Source organism: Lampetra fluviatilis, chromosome 61, assembly GCF_964198595.1.
Source record: "Lampetra fluviatilis chromosome 61, kcLamFluv1.1, whole genome shotgun sequence".
Lineage (NCBI taxonomy): Eukaryota > Metazoa > Chordata > Hyperoartia > Petromyzontiformes > Petromyzontidae > Lampetra > Lampetra fluviatilis.
In genome coordinates, this window is record NC_136335.1 from 1,757,406 (window position 1) to 1,785,401 (window position 27,996).

General features: G+C 55.7%; 2 protein-coding genes across 4 annotated transcripts in view; one reads left to right on the forward strand and one right to left on the reverse strand.

Annotated features, from left to right (window-relative positions):
* The window catches only part of RALGPS1 (Ral GEF with PH domain and SH3 binding motif 1), an 84,013-nt gene that overhangs the window by 24,897 nt on the left and 31,120 nt on the right, over window positions 1-27,996 (forward strand).
* LOC144951284 (uncharacterized) lies at window positions 7-27,956 on the reverse strand. Of its 3 annotated transcripts, XM_078881467.1 has the most exons (13): window positions 27,902-27,920; window positions 21,604-21,693; window positions 15,482-15,744; window positions 14,873-15,019; window positions 12,018-12,270; window positions 10,305-10,415; window positions 7,100-7,446; window positions 5,741-6,174; window positions 5,043-5,244; window positions 4,313-4,509; window positions 3,373-3,509; window positions 1,465-1,598; window positions 7-1,198 (listed from the first exon to the last, which is right to left on the reverse strand). In XM_078881467.1, exons 4-13 carry the CDS (start codon window positions 15,016-15,018, stop codon window positions 946-948), a joined length of 2,214 nt encoding a protein of 737 aa, XP_078737593.1. In that variant the 5' UTR covers window position 15,019; window positions 15,482-15,744; window positions 21,604-21,693; window positions 27,902-27,920; the 3' UTR covers window positions 7-945. The 3 variants fall into 3 exon arrangements, with proteins under 3 accessions (XP_078737593.1, XP_078737594.1, XP_078737592.1); XM_078881468.1 differs by lacking the exon at window positions 21,604-21,693 and having other exon boundaries at window positions 27,902-27,956; XM_078881466.1 differs by lacking the exon at window positions 27,902-27,920 and having other exon boundaries at window positions 21,604-21,758.

Sequence of the window (27,996 nt, forward strand, 5' to 3'; positions counted from 1 at the left end):
GGGCAGTGTTGAGTCTATGGGCAGTGTTGAGTCTATGGGCAGTGTTGAGTCTATGGGCAGAATGTATATTTGTTGAACTTATTTCTCACTGTACATAGCGAACTGTGTGAAACATTGGTTGGTACAACCTAAAAGAAGTAGTTGTAGCCCAGCTGCGACTCCTATTGTTTTTGGTTTTTACCGCCGTTATAAAAGTTGCATCTGAAATTGTACCAAATCGAAGGAAGATGCACCAGGAAGATCACATCGGTGATTGTCATGGACACTTTGGCCCTAAAGATAAATAACGTGATGACAACAACATTGATGATTTTTTTTAAACCGCAGTTTTGCTGAGCACAGGGCCACCAACGGCCCACAAAATGCCAAGCGGCCAAAGTTGTAATCGATAAGATTCAAACACGACCCTTGAATTGAGCAAGGTGATGGCGATGATAACACTGTATATAGCCTGACGTGGAACACGATGCTGCTGCTGCTGATGATGATGATGACGATGGCGACATCGTCAGCGTCGCATCCCATCCGAAGCCATTCCATTAACACGGGCGCTGACAATAATCCACAACACGGCAGTCAAGTAGAAAACGAGGGCGATCGATAACAACGACTGGTCGACGATTAGGTGATTATGATGATGATGATAATAACGCTGTGATGTAGCCTGACGATGCTGCTGCTGATGATTGAGTTTAACACGAAGGCTTGTATCACCCGTAATACAAATCGCGTAAATATATTTTACGCGATCTAACCCAAAAAAAACCTGTATTATGATGATGATGCTGATGATGATGCTGACGAGAACACGGATATACCAAGCTGACGATGACGACGACGACGATGATGATGATTTGCTATGGCGATATTGGCAGCGTCGCGTCCCAACCGAAGCTATTCCCTGACCATGCCCGCTGACAACAATCCGCGACACGGCAATCTAGTCTAAGACGAGGGCGAGCCACCCCACCACCGGCACCACCTCTCCCGCCCGCCGCTCAGTGGTAGAAGTTTGGGTTGGGCCGTATCATGAGCACGATGCTCTTGAGCGAGTAGGCCGTGCCACGGAACGTCGTCCAGTAGGCGCCGTCTTGCTCGCTGCCCGCGTAGCGGCCGCCCTCGTACCACACGCCATTGAGGTTTGCGTGCGAACACGCGTTGTACCACCAGCCGCCCTTCTGGTGGTGCGCGCAGTTCCCTGCGGCGAAGGGCGGGAGGGGTGGGGTGGGGGGGAAGAGACGGGGCGTCAAGGACGAGCGAGGCGAGCGCGCTTGGTGAAGTGTAAAAAAAATGTACTCTTAGGGTTTTTTTCGGTAAAGTTACGTATGTAAAAAAATACAATAAAAAAATAAGAATAAATGAAAATGAAGCAATACATTTAAAAATAAAAAATAAGAATAAATGAAAATAAATCAATTAATTGATTTATTTTCATTTATTTTTATTTTTTAATAAATCAATCACCCCTGAAGGCGTCGTTGTCGCGGTCGTAGGTGCTGAACGGCTTCCCGTGGTGCAGCCCCATGGAGTCGCCCGCCGTGCCGCGGAAGTGGCCCAGCCTCAGGCGGTAGTTGTCCTCCTCGCTTTCCACGCGGAAGCTACGCCCAGCGCGGAGAGGGGAGAGGGGATGAGAGTGGGAGATGAGGGGGGAGATGAGGGGAGGGGGAGGGGAGATGAAAGGGGAGATGAGAGGGGGGTGATGAGGGGGTGAGATGTGAGGGGCGAGATGAGAGGGAGGAGATCAGGGGGGGAGATGAGAGGATGGAGATGAGAGGGGGGAGATGAGAGGGGGGAGATGAGAGGGGCGAGATGAGAGGGGCGAGATGAGAGGGGCGAGATGAGAGGGGCGAGATGAGAGGGGCGAGATGAGAGGGGCGAGATGAGAGGGGCGAGATGAGTGGGGCGAGATGAGAGGGGCGAGATGAGAGGGGCGAGATGAGAGGGGCGAGATGAGAGGGGCGAGATGAGAGGGGCGAGATGAGAGGGGCGAGATGAGAGGGGCGAGATGAGAGGGGCGAGATGAGAGGGGCGAGATGAGAGGGGCGAGATGAGAGGGGCGAGATGAGAGGGGCGAGATGAGAGGGGCGAGATGAGAGGGGCGAGATGAGAGGGGCGAGATGAGAGGGGCGAGATGAGAGGGGCGAGATGAGAGGGGCGAGATGAGAGGGGCGAGATGAGAGGGGCGAGATGAGAGGGGCGAGATGAGAGGGGCGAGATGAGAGGGGCGAGATGAGAGGGGCGAGATGAGAGGGGCGAGATGAGAGGGGAGGAGAATAGAGGGGAGGAGAATAGAGGGGAGGAGAATAGAGGGGAGGAGAATAGAGGGGAGGAGAATAGAGGGGAGGAGAATAGAGGGGAGGAGAATAGAGGGGAGGAGAATAGAGGGGAGGAGAATAGAGGGGAGGAGAATAGAGGGGAGGAGAATAGAGGGGAGGGGGAAGGGGAGATGAGAGGGGAGGGGAGTGGAGGAGAGGGGGAGGGGAGATGAGAGGGGAGGAGCAGGGAGAAGGGGGGAGATGAGAGGGGTGAGATGAGAGGATGGTGGGGATGGTAGTCGCTCAGATGAGAGCGGGGGTTACCCCTCCGCCCACCACCCACCCCGCCAATGAAGCTCGAATTTTGGCCAAAATCCTTGTTGTTAACAAGTTCGTTCATTAGCTTTGACTGCGTGGGCTTGTCTGTCTTATCCGTCTTGTGTCTGTCCATCTGTTTCATTCGTCTGTCGTTCCGTCCCTCCGTAAAGGGGGGACGCACGGAAACGCCGGGATCCAGGCCTGCTGTGACTTTAACCGGATTCTATGTCCTAGATTTGAAGTTTTCGTGTCTGCAAGGGTCCACACTCTTTGGTTTTTTCGGTAAAGTCACGTAGGTTAAAAAAGAAAACAAATAAATTAAATCGTGACGACGTTTCGGAGGCAACACAAGCTTCCGTCAAGTGAAGAGGGCTCTCTTCACTTGATGCAGTAATTTTGCTGTGACGGTTCCACCTGAAGACGGAGGCTTGTGTTGCCTCTGAAACGTCGTGATTTAATGTATTTGTTTCCTTTCTTAACCTACGTGACTTTACCGAAAAAAACAAAGAGTATTCTCTGTCCTGTCGAGCCGTGCCAAAAGAGCCGTTCCGGACTGCGCGCGGATATTGTGACCTGTGGCCCCGTCAACTGACCGTCGAACTGCCTGAGCCGTGGGCACGTGGGACCCACGACAATCTGCGTCGTGGCGACCGTATAATTCACAAGCTGAACGATGCGGTGATTTTTTTCCCGTTGGACGACGTCGCTTGCGACGGTCGGGCATTTTTCGGCGGGGTGCTCGAATCGCGGCGGTGGTCGAACCCCGGTGGCGGTGGATTCCCGGTGGCATCGGCGGTACCTGCCATACTCGGCAAAGGCGCGACGCCCGTCCCAGTCCTGCAGCGCGACGAGCAGGCGGTAGTTGCGCTCGCTGGTGAGCGCGTGCATCGTTTGGAGCCCCAGCCAGTGCTCCTCCTCCACGCGGCCAAAGCCGATCTGATCGCCGACGCAACCGGCACACACGACGCTCCGTCGCTCACTCGCTCGCCGTTTCTCTCGCCCGCTCGTTCATTCGTTCGCTCACGGAACTCGCTTGCACGCTCGCCACGCCGCTCGCTCGCTCGCGCATTCATTCACTCGCTCGTAGACAGTCCCTTTTGCACGCACCTTTACATCATACGCACCTAGTTTACACAACAAAGGCTCATTCCTAACAGCGTGCTTCAGCCGCACCGATCCTCACAAGAATAATATTCAGGGCCTACCTTGGCTCCTCCCACCCTCAACCAGTATATATACAAGGACCGTTTTCTTGGAATCTCTCTCACTTGATACAGCAATCGTGCTGTGACGGTTCCACCTGAAGACGGAAGCTTGTGTTGCCTCCGAAGCGTCGTGATTTTTATTTTACTTTTATTAATTTAAATTTTTTACCTACGTGACTTTACCGAAAAAACAGCGCTTATGCGGCCGTCTGGAACGCATTTTTAAATCATCGTCGTCTAGATTGACAAACTCATTTGCTTTTTGTGTTTAGTTTATTATCTTTTCCCTGCACCTCCAATTAACACGGTTGGCTACATACGGTGTGAAACAAGTTTAACGTACACACTACCCATAGACTAACACTACCCATAGACTCAACACTACCCATAGACTCAACACTGAACCTCCGATTATCACGGTTGGCTACGTACAGTTCGAAAGAAACTCAACACACACACACGACATGTTCTTCACGAACGGAGGGAAGGGGGGTGGGCAGTGGAACGAACAAAAACTCGTCCCCCCCCCGTCACCTTGTACGCGTCCCAGTCGCGCGTGAACGAGACGGCACCGTCGCTGCGCCGCTGCACCACGGTCCAGCCGCCGGGGTCGCGCTCCTGGTCGCACCACGCGTGCCGCAGCAGCGGGCTGCCAGCGGCCGGGCGCAGCAGGTAGCGCCCCGAGCGCCGGTAGCCGGCGTCCCACGCCTCCTGGCAGTCGCGCCATGGCCCTGCCACACGCGGGAGGCCGACGGCCGTGTTAGTGGGAGCGGGGCCGCGGTAAGGGTGGCGGCGGTGGCGGCGGTGGTGGTGCTGGCGGTATCGTTACCAGTGGTGTGAGCAGCAGCAGCAGCTTCGTTGGTATCGGCGGTGTCAGTACTGTCAGCAGTGTCGGCAGCAGCAGTGTCATTTCCATAGGCATCATAAAGAGTGTCGTTTGCATAAGGATCATCAGCAGTGTCGTTTGCATGGTCATCGTCAGCAGTGTCGTTTCCATAGGCATCATCAGCAGTGTCGTTTCCATAGGCATCATCAGCAGTGTCGTTTCCATAGGCATCTTCAGCAGTGCAATTTACATAGGCATCAGCAGTGTCAGCACAAGCAGCAGTGTCAGTGGTGCCACGTGTTATTGGTATCTGTAGTGGTGTTAGTTGTCACGATGTGTGGATGTTGAACTTTTTTGGCGCCACCGCACGTAGCCGAACGCGCTCATCGGAGGTTCGGGGGAAAGAAGAACAGCGACACACAGAGAGGCTCCGATCACCTTCCAGCACCACGTGTGGCTTCTCCGTGGCCCTCACCGCCACCCCGTCCGGCGCGGGCGGCACGGCCGCGTCGCGGGAGCCGTGCCGCATCACCGCGTTGTCCGGTGCGGCGGCCGCCCCCCCCCCCGCCGCGATTCCCAACCTCCCGGCCACCGTCACTCCCGGGCGCCCAGTTCGCGCCGCCGCCGACGGCGGAGAGTCCTTGGGATGAAGAGCGACAGGGGACACGTTCGGAGCTCCGTTCGGCACCGGCGCCATCGCCACGAAGGCGGTGCGAGAACTTTACGGAGACACCGGGTTAGAGTGTCGTTGCCTGCAAGAAAAACTAAAATAAGAAATGGCTCTATCGGCACCGAGGCTGCCGCAAGGACACGACGGAGCCGGCCCTCGGCACGGTTTTGGCGCCGGCCATCGTAGCGCGGCGGTCGTGTTGCCACGGTTCCCTGCGGTGAGTAACAGCGTCTGTAGAAACGACGGCGCTGCTGCTGCTGCTACGCCTCTCTCTAAATACAATGACTCAGAGCCGCTCGCGCGTTTCGAGATTCGGCGGTGAACCGGGACACGCCCCCCCCCACATCCCACACCCTGCGACTCGCAGACGACTCGGAACGGGGAAAGGGTGAATTCCCTGTGATCTCTAAGTCGGCTCAAACCGTGACCCCCCACCCATCCCCGCATCAAGCGGCATGCGCGCCACCTTGCTTCCCCGCCCATTCATCGCCGGCCCCGTGCTGCCGTCGTGCCGTCTGCGTCGCCAGCGCCGGGGTTCGCTCGCTCTCGCGTAGTTCCTTTTCCCGTTCTCCAGTCGCCAATCTCCCCGCGGCGTCACCACCTCCTCCACCTCCGCCTCCTCCTCCACCTCCTTTGCCGCAACCGTACGAAGTTTCCGAGCCGGCAGAGTCTCCGCCGTTGGGCGTCGCACGCCAGGCGCGGTCCGGCGAGAGGATCGGCGACGCGACGGCACCGCCGCCGTCAGCCCCCCTCTCCGCCGAGGTCAGCGACGAGGTCGCGCGGCGAGGGTCGGGGGGCGGTGGCGGCTGGGCGTCGAGCGGCCGCTGGTGGCAGCAGCGCAGGCCCAGGCGGGCGAGCGTGGCCGTGTGGTTGCCGACGGTCTCCGACAGCGCGTCGTAGCTGCACGGGTTTCGGGGTGGGGTGGGGGGGGGAGAGCGGGTGGCAAGGATTGGTGGGTGACCGGCGTGCGTGCGAGCCACCAACCGTCGTCACGTGCGTGGGCAGGTAACCGTCTCCTGGCTTTTACTGCCTGGGTGCGACGGGCAGTAGTGGAGGTGGCGATCCTGTATATTTGAAGTTTGCGTGTCTCTCTCAACATCATCATCACGGTGGCTAGGAGATGTTAACTACCTCGCCTGGTGTACAGGAGGTCGTGGGTTCGATCCCGACCCTGACGCCTGCTGCTGTATATTTGGAGTTTGCGTGTCTCTCTCTCATCATCATCACGGTGGATTGGAGATTTTAACTACCTCACCTGGTGTACAGGAGGTCGTGGGTTTGATCCCGACCCTGACACCTGCTGCTGTATATTTGGAGTCTGAGTGTCTCACTCTCTCATCATCATCACGGTGGCTAGGAGATGTTAACTACCTCGCCTGGTGTACAGAAGGTCGTGGGTTTGATCCCGACCCTGACACCTGCTGCTGTATATTTGGAGTTTGCGTGTCTCTCTCTCATCATCATCATGGTGGCTAGGAGATGTTAACTACCTCGCCTGGTGTACAGGAGGTCGTGGGTTTGATCCAGACTCTAACGCCTGCTGCTGTATATTTGGAGTTTGCGGTGTTTCTCTCCCCGTGGTCGCGTGGATTTTTCTCCGGGTCCTCCGTTTTTTTTCCCTCCACATTTAGAAAACGTGCGTATTAGAGTGTAAGTTTCCACGTGCTGATGATAATCCTCTTGGTTAAGCTATCAATCGTGGCGAGGTCGCTTCTGAAAAAGAGCTACATAGCTCAGTGGGCCTTAACCTGGTAAAATAAAAAAAAATAGTCTTATTAGTTCAGTTTGAAAAATCCGTTGTGTGCCCACAGCGCGTGCGACTCACGTGCTCTGTATGCGCACGTAGTGTCCGTGCAGGCCCAGGCTGTGCATCTCCTGCTCGCTCACGCGCTTGTGCAGCTCCGAGCGAGCCGCGTGGAGGGTGCGGCCTTGCCTAGACCCACCCTGACCACCGCCGCCGCCGTTGTCACCGCCACTGCCACCGCCACGATCCAGCACGGTCTCGCGCAAGATGCGCGCGTACAGCGCCGTGACGCGCTCCCCCACGGCACGGCCTGCCCGGCGGAGCGCCTGCACCGCCGCCCGTAGCCCTACGCCGCCCCCGGTAGCTCCGCCGGTAGCGCCGCCGTCTCCGCCGGCCGCCGCCGCCGCCGCTGCCGCCGCCAAATCCTCCTGGTCAGGATCCGGAGAGGCGTCTCGCGGTGTTGATACTCGCGCATAGGATGGGGTGACCACTCTCAGCTCCGCACGGACGGATGCAAGAATCCACTTGCCGTGCTGCGCGAACAACTCTCGGCCTTCCCGCAGCCAGCAGCAACCTGACAGTGCCTGCTCTTAGGTTTTTTCGGTGAAGTCACGTAGGTAAAAAAATAATTATAGAATAGTATCTTCTTGGTTCTTTCGGTAAAGTCACGTAGAATGTGACTTTACCGAAAGAACCAAGAAGATGAATCCCTGCAGTCACGAGAGCTTTCAATCGAAAGATAGAATAGTAATAAACGAAAATAACTAAATTAAATCACGGCGTTTCGGGGGTAACACAAGCTTCCTTCATCAGGTGTAAAAAAAAAAGGCACAGCAAAATAACTGATGAAGGAAGCTTGTGTTGCCTCCGAAACGTCTTGATTTAATTTAGTTATTTTCATTTATTATTATTTTTCTATCGTTATTTTTTACCGACGTGACTTTACCGGAAAAAAAAGCTACGAGTATGAATCCTTGCAGTCACGAAAGCTTCAAATCTAGAACTGACAGTACCTGTCATTCCCAAGTCCTAGCCAGACCCAATCTTGGAATCCTCATACATCAGGGGAAAATTGCGGCTTGGGGGGATAGATGGTAATTGAGAGCGTTCCCGGTATGAAGATATGAAAAAGTTGAGACTGAGAAATCCTTCCCTTCTCATGAAGTCGCACCCTGCTTGTATGTATGTACGTTGAACTTCTTTCGCACCGTACGTAGCCAACCATGTTGATCGGAAGCGCAGTGTTGAGTCTATGGGCAGTGTTGAGTCTATGGGTAGTGTTGAGTCTATGGGTAGTGCTGAGTCTATGGGCAGTGCAGAGTCTATGGGCTGTGTTGAGTCTATGGGCAGTGTTGAGTCTATGGGCAGTGCTGAGTCTATGGGCAGTGTAGAGTCTATGGGCAGTGTTGAGTCTATGGGCAGTGCTGAGTCTATGGGCAGTGTAGAGTCTATGGGTAGTGTTGAGTCTATGGGCAGTGTTGAGTCTATGGGCAGTGTTGAGTCTATGGGCAGTGTTGAGTCTATGGGCAGTGTTGAGTCTATGGGTAGTGTTAGTCTATGGGCAGTGTTGAGTCTATGGGCTGTGTTGAGTCTATGGGCAGTGTTGAGTCTATGGGCAGTGTTGAGTCTATGGGTAGTGTTGAGTCTATGGGCAGTGTTGAGTCTATGGGCAGTGTTGAGTCTATGGGTAGTGTTGAGTCTATGGGTAGTGTTGAGTCTATGGGCAGTGTTGAGTCTATGGGTAGTGTTGAGTCTATGGGCAGTGTTGAGTCTATGGGCAGTGTTGAGTCTATGGGCAGTGTTGAGTCTATGGGCAGTGTTGAGTCTATGGGTAGTGTTGAGTCTATGGGCAGTGTTGAGTCTATGGGTAGTGTTAGTCTATGGGCAGTGTTGAGTCTATGGGCTGTGTTGAGTCTATGGGCAGTGTTGAGTCTATGGGCAGTGTTGAGTCTATGGGTAGTGTTGAGTCTATGGGTAGTGTTGAGTCTATGGGCAGTGTTGAGTCTATGGGTAGTGTTGAGTCTATGGGCAGTGTTGAGTCTATGGGCAGTGTTGAGTCTATGGGCAGTGTTGAGTCTATGGGCAGTGTGTAGTCTATGGGCAGTGTTGAGTCAGTGGGTAGTGTTAGTCTATGGGTAGTGTTGAGTCTATGGGCAGTGTTGAGTCTATGGGCAGTGTTGAGTCTATGGGCAGTGTTGAGTCTATGGGTAGTGTTGAGTCTATGGGCAGTGTTGAGTCTATGGGCAGTGTGTAGTCTATGGGCAGTGTTGAGTCTATGGGCAGTGTTGAGTCTATGGGCAGTGTTGAGTCTGGGCAGTGTTGAGTCTATGGGCAGTGTTGAGTCTATGGGCAGTGTGTAGTCTATGGGCAGTGTTGAGTCTATGGGCAGTGTTGAGTCTATGGGCAGTGTTGAGTCTATGGGCAGTGTTGAGTCTATGGGCAGTGTTGAGTCTACGGGCAGTGTGTATGTATGTTGAACTTCTTTCGCACCGTACGTAGCCAACCGTGCTAATCGGAGGTGCTTGGGTGGGCAGCTTGGATGGGAATTGATTTATTTTGAGAGAATGCTCGCTTGAGCCAGCTAGATTTTGACTCGTGACGTACAAACTCCACCCGCTCACTCTCGCACTCATTCAATCACTGGCGCGGTGCCCTTCATCGCAAGGCAACCAGGGACCACCAGGGGCCGCTAGTGGCCTCAGGTGGCCTTGAGTGCCCGCCCCGAACGAAATGTGTGGTGGCCCTCACGCTGATGATGATATCTTCACGGCGAAAGTGCCCCCCTTCTGAAAATGAGTGAAGAACGCTGCTCTATCAGAACTGGGCGAGAGCGTTCAAACTCCACACGGAGAGGGCACCCGCACCGGGCATCGTACCCCATGGCTCCTCCTTGCTGCGAGCGTGATCGTCACACTGCCACCCCACCCCGTCTCTCTCCCTGCCACCCGCCCTGCCTCCAACCCTGCCACCCACCCTGCCACCCACCCTGCCACCAGCCCTGCCACCAGCCCTGCCACCAGCCCTTCCACCCGCCCTGCCACCAGCCCTGCCACCAGCCCTGCCACCAGCCCAGCCACCAGCCCTGCCACCAGCCCTGCCACCCACCCTGCCACCAACCCTGCCACCAGCCCTGCCACCAGCCATGCCACCAGCCCTGCCACCCACCCTGCCACCAGCCCTGCCACCAGCCCTGCCACCCGCCCTGCCACCAGCCCTGCCACCAGCCCTGCCACCCACCCTGCCACCCGCCCTGCCACCCATCCTGCCACCCGCCCTGCCCACCCACCTCGAATTTCTCGCCGATCTCCGTCGAGTCGTCCAGGTCGGAGAGCTGGCGCTGCAGCAGGGCAAGCTGGCGCCCGTGGGTGCCCAGCTCAGCCCAGAACTTGTCCACCACCTGCAATAGAGCAGTGCCTCCAAGTAAAGATACGAGCAAGGCATTTGTACATCGTGGTAAAGCTGCGAGCAAAGCGTTATATACCTCGTGACAGAGCTACTAGCAAGCGTGTTAAACTAGCAAGGCATTATACACATTGTAGTATAGCTGGTAGCAAGGCATTATACACATTGTAGTATAGCTGGTAGCAAGGCATTATACACATTGTAGTATAGCTGGTAGCAAGGCATTATACACATTGTAGTATAGCTGGTAGCAAGGCATTATATACATTGTAGTATAGCTGGTAGCAAGGCATTATACACATTGTAGTATAGCTGGTAGCAAGGCATTATACACATTGTAGTATAGCTGGTAGCAAGGCATTATACACATTGTAGTATAGCTGGTAGCAAGGCATTATACACATTGTAGTATAGCTGGTAGCAAGGCATTATACACATTGTAGTATAGCTGGTAGCAAGGCATTATACACATTGTAGTATAGCTGGTAGCAAGGCATTATACACATTGTAGTATAGCTGGTAGCAAGGCATTATACACATTGTAGTATAGCTGGTAGCAAGGCATTATATACATTGTAGTATAGCTGGTAGCAAGGCATTATATACATTGTAGTATAGCTGGTAGCAAGGCATTATACACATTGTAGTATAGCTGCGAGCAAGGCATTATACACATTGTAGTATAGCTGGTAGCAAGGCATTATACACATTGTAGTATAGCTGGTAGCAAGGCATTATACACATTGTAGTATAGCTGGTAGCAAGGCATTATACACATTGTAGTATAGCTGGTAGCAAGGCATTATACACATTGTAGTATAGCTGGTAGCAAGGCATTATACACATTGTAGTATAGCTGGTAGCAAGGCATTATACACATTGTAGTATAGCTGGTAGCAAGGCATTATATACATTGTAGTATAGCTGGTAGCAAGGCATTATACACATTGTAGTATAGCTGGTAGCAAGGCATTATACACATTGTAGTATAGCTGGTAGCAAGGCATTATACACATTGTAGTATAGCTGCGAGCAAGGCATTATACACATTGTAGTATAGCTGGTAGCAAGGCATTATACACATTGTAGTATAGCTGGTAGCAAGGCATTATACACATTGTAGTATAGCTGCGAGCAAGGCACAGAGTACCTTGTGATACAGCTACTAGCAAGGCGTACAGCCGTTTCAATACTGGCGAAAGAAAGTGTTTTGTCTATTTTTTGTGTTTCTCCCTTGTGATGAACGTTGAGATAGCTCAACGAAGCGGCTTGTCATCACGTGGAAATATCTAGCAGCCAAATGCTCTTGAGCGCGTGACGAAATGTGGAGAGAGAAATCCACGCGACTACGGGGAGAGAGACACGCAAACTCCAAATATACAGCAGGTGTCAGGGGTCAGGATCGAACCCACGACCTCCTGCGTACCAGGCGAGGTGGTCAACATCTCCTAGCCACCGTGATGATGATGAGAGAGAGAGGGACACGCAAACTCCAAATATACAGCAGCAGCAGGCGTCAGGGGTCGGGATCGAACCCACGACCTCCTGCGTCCCGCGTGTGGCAGAGAGCGAACATCTCCCAGCCGGCGCCACTCACCGCCGCCGCCGTCGCCGCGACGCCGGCGGGGGTCCCTGCGTCCTGGGGGGCGCCGGCCCCCTCATGCAGCACGCAGATGGGGCCCGCGGGCAGGTGGGGGGGCACCACGAAGGTGTGGTGGCAGCCCGCGGTGGCGGCGGCGGTAGCCACGCCGGCGGTAGTCGCGCCGGCAGAGACGGTGGCGGTGGCAGCGGCGGTGGCGGTGGCGTCTCGCTTGGTGTCGTCGCGTAGCCTCGTTGCCGTGTGCACGTAGCTGCGGCCGCGAGCGACACGGGAGGGGAGGGGTGGGGGGGGAATGGCAATGGCGGTGAGAGGCTCCGGTTTTTATTTTTTTATGATTCTGACGAAGGGCGAAAGCGTTATTGTGCTGTGGGGTAGACTCATGCTGGCTAGACTCATGCTGGCTAGACTCATGCTGGGTAGACTCATGCGGGGTAGACTCATGCTGGGTAGACTCATGCGGGGTAGACTCATGCTGGGTAGACTCATGCTGGGTAGACTCATGCTGGGTAGACTCATGCAGGGTAGACTCATGCTGGGTAGACTCATGCAGGGTAGACTCATGCAGGGTAGACTCATGCTGGGTAGACTCATGCTGGCTAGACTCATGCTGGGTAGACTCATGCTGGGTAGACTCATGCTGGGTAGACTCATGCAGGGTAGACTCATGCTGGGTAGACTCATGCTGGCTAGACTCATGCTGGGTAGACTCATGCTGGCTAGACTCATGCTGGGTAGACTCATGCTGGGTAGACTCATGCTGGGTAGACTTATGCTGGGTAGACTCATGCTGGGTAGACTCATGCTGGGTAGACTCATGCTGGGTAGACTCATGCAGGGTAGACTCATGCTGGGTAGACTCATGCAGGGTAGACTCATGCTTGGTAGACTCATGCTGGGTAGACTCATGCTGGGTAGACTCATGCTGGGTAGACTCATGCTGGGTAGACTCATGCTGGCTAGACTCATGCTGGGTAGACTCATGCAGGGTAGACTCATGCTGGGTAGACTCATGCTGGGTAGACTCATGCTGGGTAGACTCATGCAGGGTAGACTCATGCTGGGTAGACTCATGCTGGCTAGACTCATGCTGGGTAGACTCATGCTGGGTAGACTCATGCTGGGTAGACTCATGCTGGGTAGACTCATGCTGGGTAGACTCATGCAGGGTAGACTCATTCTGGGTAGACTCATGCAGGGTAGACTCATGCTGGGTAGACTCATGCTGGGTAGACTCATGCTGGGTAGACTCATGCTGGGTAGACTCATGCAGGGTAGACTCATGCTGGGTAGACACATGCTGGGTAGACTCATGCTGGGTAGACTCATGCTGGGTAGACTCATGCTGGGTAGACTCATGCTGGGTAGACTTATGCTGGGTAGACTCATGCTGGGTAGACTCATGCTGGGTAGACTCATGCAGGGTAGACTCATTCTGGGTAGACTCATGCAGGGTAGACTCATGCTGGGTAGACTCATGCTGGGTAGACTCATGCTGGGTAGACTCATGCAGGGTAGACTCATGCTGGGTAGACACATGCTGGGTAGACTCATGCTGGGTAGACTCATGCTGGGTAGACTCATGCTGGGTAGACTCATGCTGGGTAGACTCATGCTGGGTAGACTCATGCAGGGTAGACTCATTCTGGGTAGACTCATGCTGGGTAGACTCATGCTGGGTAGACTCATGCTGGGTAGACTCATGCTGGGTAGACTCATGCAGGGTAGACTCATGCTGGGTAGACTCATGCTGGGTAGACTCATGCTGGGTAGACTCATGCTGGGTAGACTCATGCTGGGTAGACTCATGCTGGGTAGACTCATGCTGGGTAGACTCATGCTGGGTAGACTCATGCTGGGTAGACTCATGCAGGGTAGACTCATTCTGGGTAGACTCATGCAGGGTAGACTCATGCTGGGTAGACTCATGCTGGGTAGACTCATGCTGGGTAGACTCATGCTGGGTAGACTCATGCTGGGTAGATTCATGCTGGGTAGACTCATGCTGGGTAGACTCATGCTGGGTAGACTAATGCAGGGTAGACTCATGCTGGGTAGACTCATGCTGGGTAGACTCATGCTGGGTAGACTCATGCTGGGTAGACTCATGCTGGGTAGACTCATGCTGGGTAGACTCATGCTGGGTAGACTCATGCTGGGTAGACTCATGCTGGGTAGACTCATGCTGGCTAGACTCATGCTGGGTAGACTCATGCTGGGTAGACTCATGCAGGGTAGACTCATGCTGGGTAGACTCATGCTGGGTAGACTCATGCTGGGTAGACTCATGCTGGGTAGACTCATGCTGGGTAGACTCATGCTGGGTAGACTCATGGGGTGTAGACTAATGCTGGGTAGACTCACAGGGGGGTAGTAGACTCACAGGGGGGTAGTAGACTCATGTGGGGGGGGTATCAGACTCACAGGGGGGTAGTAGACCCACGGGGTGTAGACTCGTGGGGGGGGGGGGTAGACCCACGGGGGGGGGTGGGTAGTAGACTCGTGGGGGGGGGGTAGACCCACGGGGGGGGGGGGTGGGTAGTAGACTCGTGGGGGGGGGGGTAGACCCACGGGGGGGGGGGTGGGTAGTAGACTCGTGGGGGGGGGGGGTAGACCCACGGGGGGGGGGGGGTGGGTAGTAGACTCGTGGGGGGGGGGGTAGACCCACGGGGGGGGGGGTGGGTAGTAGACTCGTGGGGGGGGGGGGTAGACCCACGGGGGGGGGGGTAGACCCACGGGGGGGGGGTGGGTAGTAGACTCGTGGGGGGGGGGTAGACCCACGGGGGGGGGGTGGGTAGACCCACGGGGGGGGGGTGGGTAGTAGACTCATGTGGGGGGGGGGGTAGTCGACTCACGCGTGCCTGATGTAGACGAACTCGGTCTCGTTGGCGTGCTGCTCCAGGCGCTCGACCCGCACGTGCGTCTCGTCCGTCGCTTGGTAGCCGACCACCGCGGCGGCGGTGGCGAGTGACAGCAGCAGACACACGCACGTCCTCGCCATCCTGGCAAACACCAAGATCCATCACCACCACCACCGTAGCGACCTCACGGTTACCGTGGCGAACTCACCCCGACCTCGCGGTTACCGTAGCGACCTCACGGTTACCGTGGCGAACTCTCCCCGACCTCACGGTTACCGTAGCGACCTCGCAGTTACCGTGGCGAACTCTCCCCGACCTCGTGGTTACCGTGGCGAACTCTCCCCGACCTTACGGTTACCGTAGCGACCTCACGGTTACTGTAGCGAACTCCCCTTGACCTCACGGTTACCGTGGCGAACTCCCCCCGACCTGACGGTTACCGTGGCGACCTCGCGGTTACCGTAGCGAACTCCCCCCCGACCTCGCGATTACCGTAGCGAACTCCCCCCGACCTCACGGTTGCCGTAGCGACCTCACAGTTACCGTAGCGACCTCTCCCCGACCTCGCCGTTACCGTAGGGCGGACGTCTTTCTCCCGCTCACCTGCCGCTGTCAATCCCTCCTCCTCCTCCTGTCCTGGCCGCAGTGAACTCGCGGTGGGGGGTGCGGCGTGGGCCGGAGCGCCACCGATGGTAACGACGCCGTCCTTGTTTCTCCGCGAGGCTTCAATGCGGAACCTCGTGGGGGGGCGGGGTGGGGGGCTTCTGGAGCGGTGCGTGCGTGCGAGCGAGCGAGCCCTCTCCTCCTCCTCCTTCTCTCCGTCTCGTCGGCGAGAGTTTCACTCGGCCTCTGGGACGCTTCTTTCCCTGCGCCGGGGGGGGCGGGCGATGGGGAGGAGCGGATTTTTTTAAAAGTAAAAAAAACTCGAACGCAACAAAGAGTCTTCGGCGGCGGCGGTGTGTGTGTGTCACGGTCGTTATTTATATATTTACGTTGCTCACATGTGCGTTGCGTTATCTGTGCGTATCTGCGGGCGGTGGGGCGGGCGGGCGGGCGGGGGGGTATTGGCCCGTGAGAAGCGAGTTGTGCTCTGTGGGCTGTGGCTGCGTTTCTTTAGACCGAGGGGTGAGGAGGACGCCGGCTTCGCTCCGCTCGGCTTGCGAATCCACCAGCGGTGACGGACCCTTCGCCCCCCCCCCCACCAACAACCCCCTCCCCCCTTCGCCCCCCACCACCAACCCCCCCCCCCTTCGCCCCCCCCCCCACCACCAACCCGCCCCCCCCCGCACCCGACTGCTGCCCCTGTCCGACCCGAGCGTGGTCAACGGGTTCGCCGCAGTCGCGTATCGTGGTGGGGCAAAGCGTGTTTGTGCCGTGACTGCCGCGTCTTCCAAGACATCTGGCCGGCGCTCGGAGCGAGAGAGACGGGGAGAGCGAGAGAGAGAGTGAGCGAGAGAGTGACCGATAGAGAGAGCGAGAGAGGGAGCGATAGAGTGAGCGAGAGAGGGAGCGATAGAGTGAGCGAGAGAGTGAGCGAGAGAGGGAGCGAGAGAGTGAGCGAGAGAGGGAGCGAGAGAGTGAGTGAGAGAGGGAGCGATAGAGTGAGCGAGAGAGTGAGCGAGAAAGGGAGCGAGAGAGTGAGCGAGAGAGTGAGCGAGAGAGGGAGCGAGAGAGTGAGCGAGAGAGACAGAGAGAGAGTGAGTGAGAGAGACAGAGAGAGAGAGGGCGAGAGAGAGAGAGTGAGCGAGAGAGGGAGCGAGAGAGAGAGACAGAGAGAGAGAGAGTGAGCGAGAGAGGGAGCGAGAGAGGGAGCGAGAGAGGGAGCGAGAGAGAGAGACAGAGAGAGAGAGAGTGAGCGAGAGAGGGAGCGAGAGAGGGAGCGATAGAGTGAGCGAGAGAGGGAGCGAGAGAGGGAGCGAGAGAGCGAGCGAGAGAGGGAGCGATAGAGTGAGCGAGAGAGTGAGCGAGAGAGGGAGCGAGAGAGGGAGCGAGAGAGGGAGCGAGAGAGCGAGCGAGAGAGGGAGCGAGAGAGGGAGCGATAGAGTGAGCGAGAGAGTGAGCGAGAGAGGGAGCGAGAGAGGGAGCGAGAGAGGGAGCGATAGAGTGAGCGAGAGAGGGAGCGAGAGAGGGAGCGAGAGAGCGAGCGAGAGAGGGAGCGAGAGAGTGAGCGAGAGAGGGAGCGAGAGAGCGAGAGAGGGAGCGATAGAGGGAGCGATAGAGTGAGCGATAGAGTGAGCGAGAGAGGGAGCGAGAGAGCGAGCGAGAGAGGGAGCGAGAGAGGGAGCGAGAGAGTGAGCGAGAGAGGGAGCGAGAGAGCGAGCGAGAGAGGGAGCGAGAGAGTGAGCGAGAGAGTGAGCGAGAGAGTGACCGATAGAGTGAGCGAGAGAGTGAGCGAGAGAGTGACCGATAGAGGGAGCGATAGAGTGAGCGAGAGAGTGAGCGAGAGAGTGAGCGAGAGAGTGAGCGAGAGAGTGAGCGAGAGAGGGAGCGATAGAGTGAGCGAGAGAGTGAGCGAGAGAGGGAGCGAGAGAGTGAGCGAGAGAGACAGAGAGAGAGTGAGTGAGAGAGACAGAGAGAGAGAGGGCGAGAGAGAGAGAGTGAGCGAGAGAGGGAGCGAGAGAGTGAGCGAGAGAGTGAGCGAGAGAGTGAGCGAGAGAGGGAGCGATAGAGTGAGCGAGAGAGTGAGCGAGAGAGGGAGCGAGAGAGTGAGCGAGAGAGACAGAGAGAGAGTGAGTGAGAGAGACAGAGAGAGAGAGGGCGAGAGAGAGAGAGTGAGCGAGAGAGGGAGCGAGAGAGTGAGCGAGAGAGTGAGCGAGAGAGTGAGCGAGAGAGGGAGCGATAGAGTGAGCGAGAGAGGGAGCGATAGAGTCAGCGAGAGAGGGAGCGAGAGAGAGAGACAGAGAGTGAGCGAGAGAGCGAGCGACAGAGTGAGCGAGCGACAGAGTGAGCGAGCGACAGAGTGAGCGAGCGACAGAGTGAGCGAGCGACAGAGTGAGCGAGCGACAGAGTGAGCGAGCGACAGTGAGCGAGCGACAGAGTGAGCGAGCGACAGAGTGAGCGAGAGTGGCATTGAGCGAGCAATTGCAGGGCTGCACCTTAAACTTTTTATCGCAAGCAACGTTATTTTGTTTCCTCTCTGCGTCCGCGTTATTGACGAGCGTGTGTTGAGGGTTTCTACCCTGTCTTGGGTGTTTTTTCTTGCGTGGGTCGGTGTGGTGAAGTATGGTCAATCAACTGCCACCGCCACTCGAGACATAGACACAGAGAAGAGAGTATTGGGTGGGTTAGTGAGTTGGTGAGTGAATGGCTGGGTGAGTGGGTGGGTAGGTGGATGAGTGGGGGAGTGTTTGGGTGGGTGAGTGGGTAGGTGGGTGAATTGGTGAGTGGGTGATTCGGTGGGTGAGTTGGTGAGTGGGTGAGTCGGTGGGTGAGTGGGTGAGTGGGTGAGTTGGTGAGTGGGTGGGTAGGTGAGTTGGTGAGTGGGTGGATGGGTGAGTTGGTTAGTGAATGGGTGGGTAAGTTGGTGAGTTGTTGGGTGGGTGGGTGAGTTGGTGAGTTTGTGAGTTGGTGAGTGAGTAGCTGAGTGAGACACAGACATAGACACAGGAAGAGAAGGCAGAGATCTGAGCCCCCTGTGAATCTGGGAGTTACAGAATTACATTCTCAGCTGTTGACTTGTACACCAAATGTAATGAATTGAGAGGAGGTGGGGGGAGGAAGTTGTTCTCAGAAATATTTAAAAATTACTTCACTTGTCCACATGCATATCGAGTGGCACCCTCGCAGCGTGGATGGATTACACGCGTAAAATATAAAAAATATCTCACTTTGCATCACAGTAAGTTATGGCTTCTACGTGCCGGCCGAATCGCCCTTGAGAATCGCTTTCTTTGGCTTCGGTGCGCTTTGCTCGGGGAAATACGCTCCTGGCTCGGTGCATGCGAGTGTGAGCGAGTGTGAGCGAGTGCGTCGGTGCATGCGAGTGTGAGCGAGTGTGAGCGAGTGCATGCGAGTGTGAGCGAGTGTGAGCGAGTGTGAGCGAGTGCATGCGAGTGTGAGCGAGTGTGAGCGAGTGTGAGCGAGTGCATGCGAGTGTGAGCGAGTGTGAGCGAGTGCGTCGGTGCATGCGAGTGTGAGCGAGTGCGAGCGAGTGCGTCGGTGCATGCGAGTGCGAGCGAGTGTGAGCGAGTGTGAGCGAGTGTGTCGGTGCATGCGAGTGTGAGCGAGTGTGAGCGAGTGTGAGCGAGTGTGAGCGAGTGCATGCGAGTGTGAGCGAGTGTGAGCGAGTGCGTCGGTGCATGCGAGTGTGAGCGAGTGTGAGCGAGTGTGAGCGAGTGCATGCGAGTGTGAGCGAGTGTGAGCGAGTGCGTCGGTGCATGCGAGTGTGAGCGAGTGCGAGCGAGTGCGTCGGTGCATGCGAGTGTGAGCGAGTGTGAGCGAGTGTGTCGGTGCATGCGAGTGTGAGCGAGTGTGAGCGAGTGTGAGCGAGTGCATGCGAGTGTGAGCGAGTGTGAGCGAGTGCGTCGGTGCATGCGAGTGTGAGCGAGTGCGAGCGAGTGCGTCGGTGCATGCGAGTGTGAGCGAGTGCGAGCGAGTGCGTCGGTGCATGCGAGTGTGAGCGAGTGTGAGCGAGTGCGTCGGTGCATGCGAGTGTGAGCGAGTGCGAGCGAGTGCGTCGGTGCATGCGAGTGTGAGCGAGTGTGAGCGAGTGTGTCGGTGCATGCGAGTGTGAGCGAGTGTGAGCGAGTGTGTCGGTGCATGCGAGTGTGAGCGAGTGCGAGCGAGTGCGTCGGTGCATGCGAGTGGGAGCGAGTGTGAGCGAGTGCGTCGGTGCATGCGAGTGCGAGCGAGTGTGAGCGAGTGCGTCGGTGCATGCGAGTGTGAGCGAGTGTGAGCGAGTGCGTCGGTGCATGCGAGTGCGAGCGAGTGTGAGCGAGTGCGTCGGTGCATGCGAGTGTGAGCGAGTGCGAGCGAGTGTGTCGGTGCATGCGAGTGTGAGCGAGTGTGAGCGAGTGCGTCGGTGCATGCGAGTGTGAGCGAGTGTGAGCGAGTGTGTCGGTGCATGCGAGTGTGAGCGAGTGTGAGCGAGTGTGTCGGTGCATGCGAGTGTGAGCGAGTGCGAGCGAGTGCGTCGGTGCATGCGAGTGTGAGCGAGTGTGAGCGAGTGCGTCGGTGCATGCGAGTGCGAGCGAGTGCGAGCGAGTGCGTCGGTGCATGCGAGTGTGAGCGAGTGTGAGCGAGTGCGTCGGTGCATGCGAGTGCGAGCGAGTGCGAGCGAGTGCGTCGGTGCATGCGAGTGGGAGCGAGTGTGAGCGAGTGCGTCGGTGCATGCGAGTGTGAGCGAGTGTGAGCGAGTGCGTCGGTGCATGCGAGTGCGAGCGAGTGTGAGCGAGTGCGTCGGTGCATGCGAGTGCGAGCGAGTGCGAGCGAGTGCGTCGGTGCATGCGAGTGTGAGCGAGTGCGAGCGAGTGCGTCGGTGCATGCGAGTGTGAGCGAGTGTGAGCGAGTGCGTCGGTGCATGCGAGTGTGAGCGAGTGTGAGCGAGTGCGTCGTGCGGGGTAGTTGGTGTTGGTCGCATAATCGACGCACCCTTACGAGTGGTCGCATTTCCCACTTGTGCGTGTGTGTGGACGTGTGTGTGGACGTGTGTGTGTGTGCACGTGTGTGTGTGTAGACGTGTGTGTGTGTGCACGTGTTTGTGTGTGTGTGCACGTGTGTGTGTGTGGACGTGTGTGTGTGTGCACGTGTGTGTGTGTGCGCGTGTGCGCGCGCGCGCGCGTGTGTGCGCGCGTGCGCGTGTGTGCACGCGTGCGCGTGTGTGCGTGCGCGTGTGTGTGTGCACGCGCGTGTGTGTGCGTGCGCGTGTGTGTGTGTCTGCCTGCAACGGGGTGCGGTAGTTGTAGTGGTTAGCTCTACGCTGCGCTACAAACCCGGCGACCCGAGTTCGATTATCTGAACCGGTCCTGGGCCTCGCCTAGGTCGACTCGGCCTCAAATGAGTACCTGGTGCGGTGTAAAAACTCCGCGACTGGAGAGACAAAGACGGCCGGGCGTGGTCCCTCCCTCCCACCCTTCCTGGCGTGCCGTTCCGGCCTTCACAGGTGCTGCTTCTGCTACTGCTCGCTATCGGCACTTGCCCCGACAGTCTGTTACAGGCTACACGGGGGGTCTTTATCTCTGTGTGTGCCTGCGTGAGTCGAGAGCGAGCGCACCGCGTGCGCGGACCTGCGACGGACGCGCGATTGAACAACGCGTGAGTCGGTGCACTTAGTGAGGGGGGGTGTATGTGTGTGTACGTGTGTGTGTGTACGTGTGTGTGTGTACGTGTGTGTGTGTACGTGTGTGTGTACGTGTGTGTGTACGCGTGTGTGTACGTGCGTGTTGTGTGTACGTGTGTGTGTGTGTGTACGTGTGTGTGTGTACGTGTGTACGTGTGTGTGTGTACGTGCGTGGTGTGTGTGCGTGTGTACGTGTGCGTGTGTACGTGTGCGTGTGTACGCGTGTGCGTGTGTACGTGTGTGTGTGTGCACGTGCGTGTGTGTGCGTACGTGTGTGTGGGTGTACGTGTGTGTGCGTACGTGTGTGTGTGTACGTGTGTGTGTGGGTGTACGTGTGTGTGTGGGTGTACGTGTGTGTGTGTACGTGTGTGTGTGGGTGTACGTGTGTGTGCGTACGTGTGTGTGTGTACGTGTGTGTGTGTGTACGTGCGTGTGTGTGTATACGTACGTTACCCGTACGTGCTGCGGCAGTGCAGATCCCGGCTCTCGACCGAGACACCAAAGAGGAAATGTGTCGTGGGAGCGGTTGGCGTCGTTCCTTCCCAAGAATTCAACATTTCTTAGAAAAATCTTTGCGGACTTCCCGCGTGCTTGTGCTCTCTCTCTCACACTCTCTCTCGCTCTCTCTTGCACTCGCTCTCTCTCGCACTCTCTCTCTCTCGCTCTCTCTCGCTCACCCCGCCGGCTCCTCCCTGGGTTCCCTCGCTCGTTCGCCCGGCGCACGCCGACTCGCTCACTCACTCGCTCGCTCGCTGACCCTCTGACCCGCTCGCACAGATAAAGGCAAAGATCCGCCGCCCCGCCGTGTAGCCCCAACAGACTGTTGGGGCAAGTGCCCGTCAGCGGAGTAGCAGCACCTACGTGAGGTGGGTGGGTGGCCAGCACCAGGCCCGGCCGTCTTTGTATCCCCAACGCTGAAATTTATCCACCGCACACCACAAACTAATTGAAGGCTGAGTCTACCTAGGGGGAGGCCCAAGACCGGTTCGGATAACCGCTACCGGTGTTGGTTTGCCGTGAGCGGGAATCGAACTCGGGTCGCCAGGTTCGCAGCGCTAACTGCTGCACCACCGCTCCCCTCATCAAAGATCCCCCGTGTAGCCTTAACAGACTGCAGGGGCAAGTGCTGTTAGCGAGTAGCACCTATGAAGGCCGGAACGGCACACGAGGGGGTGGGTGGCCAGCACCACGCCCGACCGCCTTTGTCTCCCCAGTGGCGATGTTTACACACCGCACCAGGTACTCCTTTCAGGCTGAGTCGACCTAGGGGAGGCCCAGAACCGGTTCAGATAATCGTCACTGGCGGTGTTGGCCGTGAGCGGGAATCGAACTCGGGTCGCCGGGTTCGTAGCGCAGCGTAGCGCTAACCGCTGCACCACCGCTCCCCACATACACACACAGACACAGACAGACACACACACAGACACACACACAGACACACACGTACACGTACGCACGTATACACGCGTACACAACAACAAGATGGGTTATTTAAATATTTTCAAGACTTAGCAGCACAATTATTCAATAAACTGTACGATTTTTTTTTTCCACTCAACAAAGCTCAAGTATGTGGCCTATGGGGGGGGGGGGGGCTCTTGTCTGTAACCATGGGTTACACTTTTTAAAATAAACAAGGGGTGTGGTCCCAATACAGAAGCGGCAGTCCATGCACACTTCAGTCTTCGCTCGCTCAAACGTTGTCGCCGTCGCCGCCGGCATCGTTGTTATCATCGACTGCGGCATTATCATCATCAGCAGCAGCAGCAGCGGCATTATCATCATCATCAGCAGCAGCGGCATTATCATCATCATCAGCAGCAGCGGCATTATCATCATCATCAGCAGCAGCTGCGGCGGTATTATCATCTGCAGCAGCGGCACGATCATCATCATCAGCAGCAGCGGCATTATCATCATCATCAGCAGCAGCGGCATTATCATCATCATCAGCAGCAGCGGCATTATCATCATCATCTGCAGCAGCGGCGGTATTATCATCTGCAGCAGCGGCACGATCATCATCATCAGCAGCAGCGGCATTATCATCATCATCAGCAGCATTATCATCATCATCAGCAGCATTATCATCATCATCAGCAGCAGCGGCATTATCATCATCATCAGCAGCAGCAGCATTTTCATCATCATCAGCAGCAGCGGCATTATCATCATCATCAGCAGCAGCGGCATTATCATCATCATCAGCAGCAGCAGCATTATCATCATCATCAGCAGCAGCGGCATTATCATCATCATCAGCAGCAGCGGCATTATCATCATCATCAGCAGCAGCGGCATTATCATCATCATCTGCAGCAGCGGCGGTATTATCATCTGCAGCAGCGGCACGATCATCATCATCAGCAGCAGCGGCATTATCATCATCAGCAGCAGCGGCATTATCATCATCATCAGCAGCAGCGGCATTATCATCATCATCAGCAGCAGCGGCATTATCATCATCATCTGCAGCAGCGGCGGTATTATCATCTGCAGCAGCGGCACGATCATCATCATCTGCAGCGGCATTATCATCATCTGCAGCAGCAGCGGCACGATCATCATCATCATCAGCAGCGGCAGCAGCATTATCATCATCATCTGTAGCATCAGCATCATCATCTGCAGCATCAGCATCATCATCTGCAGCAGCAACACGATCATTGTCAGCAGCAGCAGCGGCATTATCATCATCATCTAGACTCAACACTGCCCATAGACTCAACACTACTCACAGACTACACTGCACCATAGACTCAACACTGCCCATAGACTCAACACAGCACCTCCGTTAGCACAGGTTGGCTACGTACGGTGCGAAAGAAAGTTCCAACGTACATGCGTACAACACGTACATGCGTACAACACGTACATGCGTACAACACGTACACGCGTACAACACGTACATGCGTACAACACGTACATGCGTACAACACGTACATGCATACAACAAGTGCCTATGTCAAGGCACTTGACGTATTTTTAAAGCGGTAACAAAAGCCGAGCGTGGTTTAGAGGGCAAGGGGGCAGTGGACGGGGAGGGGGTCACACGCGGGGGGGGAGGTGAGGGGGGGGGTCACGAAAGGCAGCAGGGGAGGGACAGGAGGGAGTGGAGGGGCGAGGGGAGGGAAGGGGGAAGGGAGTGGGCGATGTAGAGGAGGGTGAGGCTTCGAGAGGGGGAACGAACGGTGATTTCATGAGAAGCGGCAGCAGTAGCACAATCGCCGCCGTTATTGTTAGCGCCTCCGATTAGCGCCGGCTGGCAACGCACGGTGCGAAAGAAGCTCAATATACGTACGGCAGTCGCAGCGTTATCATCATCTTTAGCAGCATTATTATCATCTTTAGCAGAATAATTATCATCATCATCAGTAGCACCATCGCCGTCGTTATCATTAGGGCCTTCGATTAGCGTGGTTGGCTCAACATGCATATGGCAGTAGTAGCAGCATCATCATCATCATCTTTAGTAGCAGCATCATCATCATCTTTCGCAGCATTATTATCATCATCATCAGTAGCACCATCGCCGTCGTTATCATTAGGGCCTCCGATTAGCGCGCTTGGCAACGCACGGTGCGAAAGAAGTTCAACATGCATATGGAAGTAGTAGCAGCATTATCATCTTTAGTAGCATAATGATCATTTTCGCAGCATTATTATTATCATCATCAGTAGCACCATCGCTGTCGTTATCGTTAGGGCCTCCGATTAGCGCGCTTGGCAACGTACGGTGCTGCGTAAGAAGCCCAACATGCGTACGGCAGTAGCAGCGTCATCGTCATCAACAGCGGCAACAGCATAATTATCATCATCATCTTTAGTAGCATAATGATCATCTTTCGCTACATTATCATCATCAGTAGCACCATCGCCGTCGTCATCAGTAGCGCCTCCGATTAGCGCGCTTGGCAACGTACGGTGCGTAAGAATCCCAACATTCGCACGGCAGTAGCAGCGTCATGGTCATCAACAGCGGCAACAGAATAATTATCATCATCATCATCATCTTTAGCAACTCTTAATGGGTGCAGTGTCATCATCAAGTCCACAGGGGGTGATCGGGCCATGACTTCCGTGGCACCTGGGACTGTAAATCTCCCTCAATGGATTCTGTCGTCACTGGAAGTCTGGTTCGGTCGGGACCTGCAGATCACCGTGTGTCATATCACTCCTTACCCCCTCCTCCCCGCCGCCACCCATTGTCGTCTGCGTCAAACCCTTTCCCGTTCCGATGACGTACGTGTACGTACGTTGACGTATGTGTACGTGTTCGTCTATGGGTAGTGTCGGTGGTGATGTCACGTGTTAGTCTATGATGACGTCACGTGTTAGTCTATGGGTGGTGTTATTGATGACGTACGTGTTAGTCTATGGGTGGTGTCAGTGATGACGTCACGTGTTAGTCTATGGGTAGTGATGACGTCACGTGTTAGTCTATGATGACGTACACGTGTTAGTCTATGGGTGGTGTTAGTGATGACGTCACGTGTTAGTTTATGGGTGGTGTTAGTGATGACGTCACGTGTTAGTTTATGGGTGGTGTCAGTGATGACATCACGTGTTAGTCTATGGGAGGTGTCAGTGATGACGTCACGTGTTAGTCTATGGGTGGTGTCAGTGATGACGTCACGTGTTAGTCTATGGGCAGTGATGACGTCACGTGTTAGTCTATGGGTGGTGTTAGTGATGACGTCACGTGTTAGTCTGTGGGTGGTGTCGGTAGTAGTAGTCTCGCAGAAGTAGTAATAGTAGCAGTAGCGGCAGCAGCAGAAGTAGTCGCAGCAGCAGCAGCAGCAGTAGCGGCAGCAGCAGTCGCAGCAGCAGCATCAGTAGTTGCAGCAGCCGCAGTAGCAGCCGCAGCAGCAGTCGCAGCCGCAGCAGCCGCAGCAGCAGTAGCAGCAGCAGTAGCAGCCACAGCAGCTGCAGCAGCAGCAGTAGCAGCCACAGCAGTAGCAGCAGCAGTAGTAGCAACCACAGCAGCAGCAGGAGCAGCAGCAGCAGTAGCAGCAGCCGCAGCAGTAGCAGCAGCAGCAGCCGCAGCAGCAGTAGCAGTAGCAGCAGCAGTAGTAGCAGCAGTAGCAGCCGCAGCTGCAGCAGCAGCAGTAGTAGCCACAGCAGGAGCAGCAGCAGTAGCAGCCACAGCAGGAGCAGCAGCAGCAGCAGCGGCTGCAGCGTCAGCAGCCACAGCTGCAGCAGTAGCAGCCACAGCTGTAGCAGTGTAGGGTTGGCGGATCGCCACAAGGAAGGGGTGGGGGGGAGGTGTAAAACTCCGCTCTCTTGCCAGGAGCCTGGCTCGTAGCCAGGAGAATGCGGTACAGCCAAGTGTGCACTCCATCCGTTTTGTCACGATGGGATCGAGCGTTGCTCCCTCCCCCCACCCTCGCATTTATTGGGTTTGCTCCGGGTGCCCATTAATTGCCCGACAACGTCTTGATACGTAGAGGACTGCAGAGCTTGGGGTGTGGGGGGGGGGATTTGACGTCGGCTCATGCCGTGATTGCTGCTGCTGCCTGCTTCTCCGCTCGCCTCTATTTTTCACATCAACTTAAAACAACAATTTTTATTTTACCATTGAAGGCTGCGCTACTAAGCTAGATATTGCTTATATACAGAAGCGGCATGGCCATCGCAAATGATAGCTCAACGAAGTGGACTTATCATCATCATCATCACTCGGGATTTTATCGCAGTTAGACAAATACTCTGAGGGAAAAACCGGTGGACCTGGAGAAAAAATCCACGCGACCACGGGGAGAGAGAGAGACACCGCAAACTCAAAATATACAGCAGCAGGCGTCAGGGTTGGGATCAAACCCACGACCTCCTGCACACCAGGCGAGGTAGTCAACATCTCCTAGCCACCATGATGATGATGAGAGAGAGATACAAACTCCAAATATACAGCAGCAGGCGTCGGGGTCGGGATCGAACCCACGATCTCCTGCGCACCAGGCGAGGTAGTTAACATCTCCTAGCCACCGTGATGATGATGAGAGAGAGAGACACAAACTCCAAATACACAGCAGGCGTCAGGATCGGGATCGAACCCATGACCTCCTGTACACCAGGCAAACCGGTCCTGGGTTATCGCCCTTCATCAACACGCGCCGACCGGTGTGGTGAAGTATGGTCAAACAACCCTCATGACTGACGCTGCCTTGGGGGGGAGGGATGGGGGGGGGGGGGATGACTTCATCCAGCAGTAGATTGACGAAAGGAGATGTACATTGTTCCTCTTAATCGAACGCATCAAGCTAATGGCGTGCGTGCTCATATCGACGACTGTCGCCTTTGTGATTCAAAGTTCATTTATTAGGTGTAGCCCTGTGAGCCATTCGGCTCTTGAATCGGGTGCAACCGCAACAAACAAAAAAACATGAACAAGAAAACATCTTAAAGTGACTATATGTGACTAAGTGCAAACAGAAAATCCAAGAAAAGACAGCAAAATATTGCAGAAAAATGACCGTACACCAACGCTGTGTGCAAAAATCCCAGTGGGATGCAAGTCAAACAACAACAACAACCACAAGACAACTTGGATTAAGGCCATCAGTCTAACTCCGCACTACAACAAACTAACATGGCCAAACCAAAAAACTTCTCGAAAATCACCAAAATAAAGCCATAAAAGCAAATGACACAGTGGTGATAATCCGGCAAATTCCATAACCGCCTCTCCGCGGTTACTCCGGCCGAAGTAACCGATCCGAGGCCACCGGCGGTGGGACGTGACTCACCGCGGTTACGAGAAACCTCCCGCCGCCACCACCACCACCGCCGGGCGGAATTTCCACCCCGTTTAGGATTCCTTCCCACTCAGCTCACGTCGTTT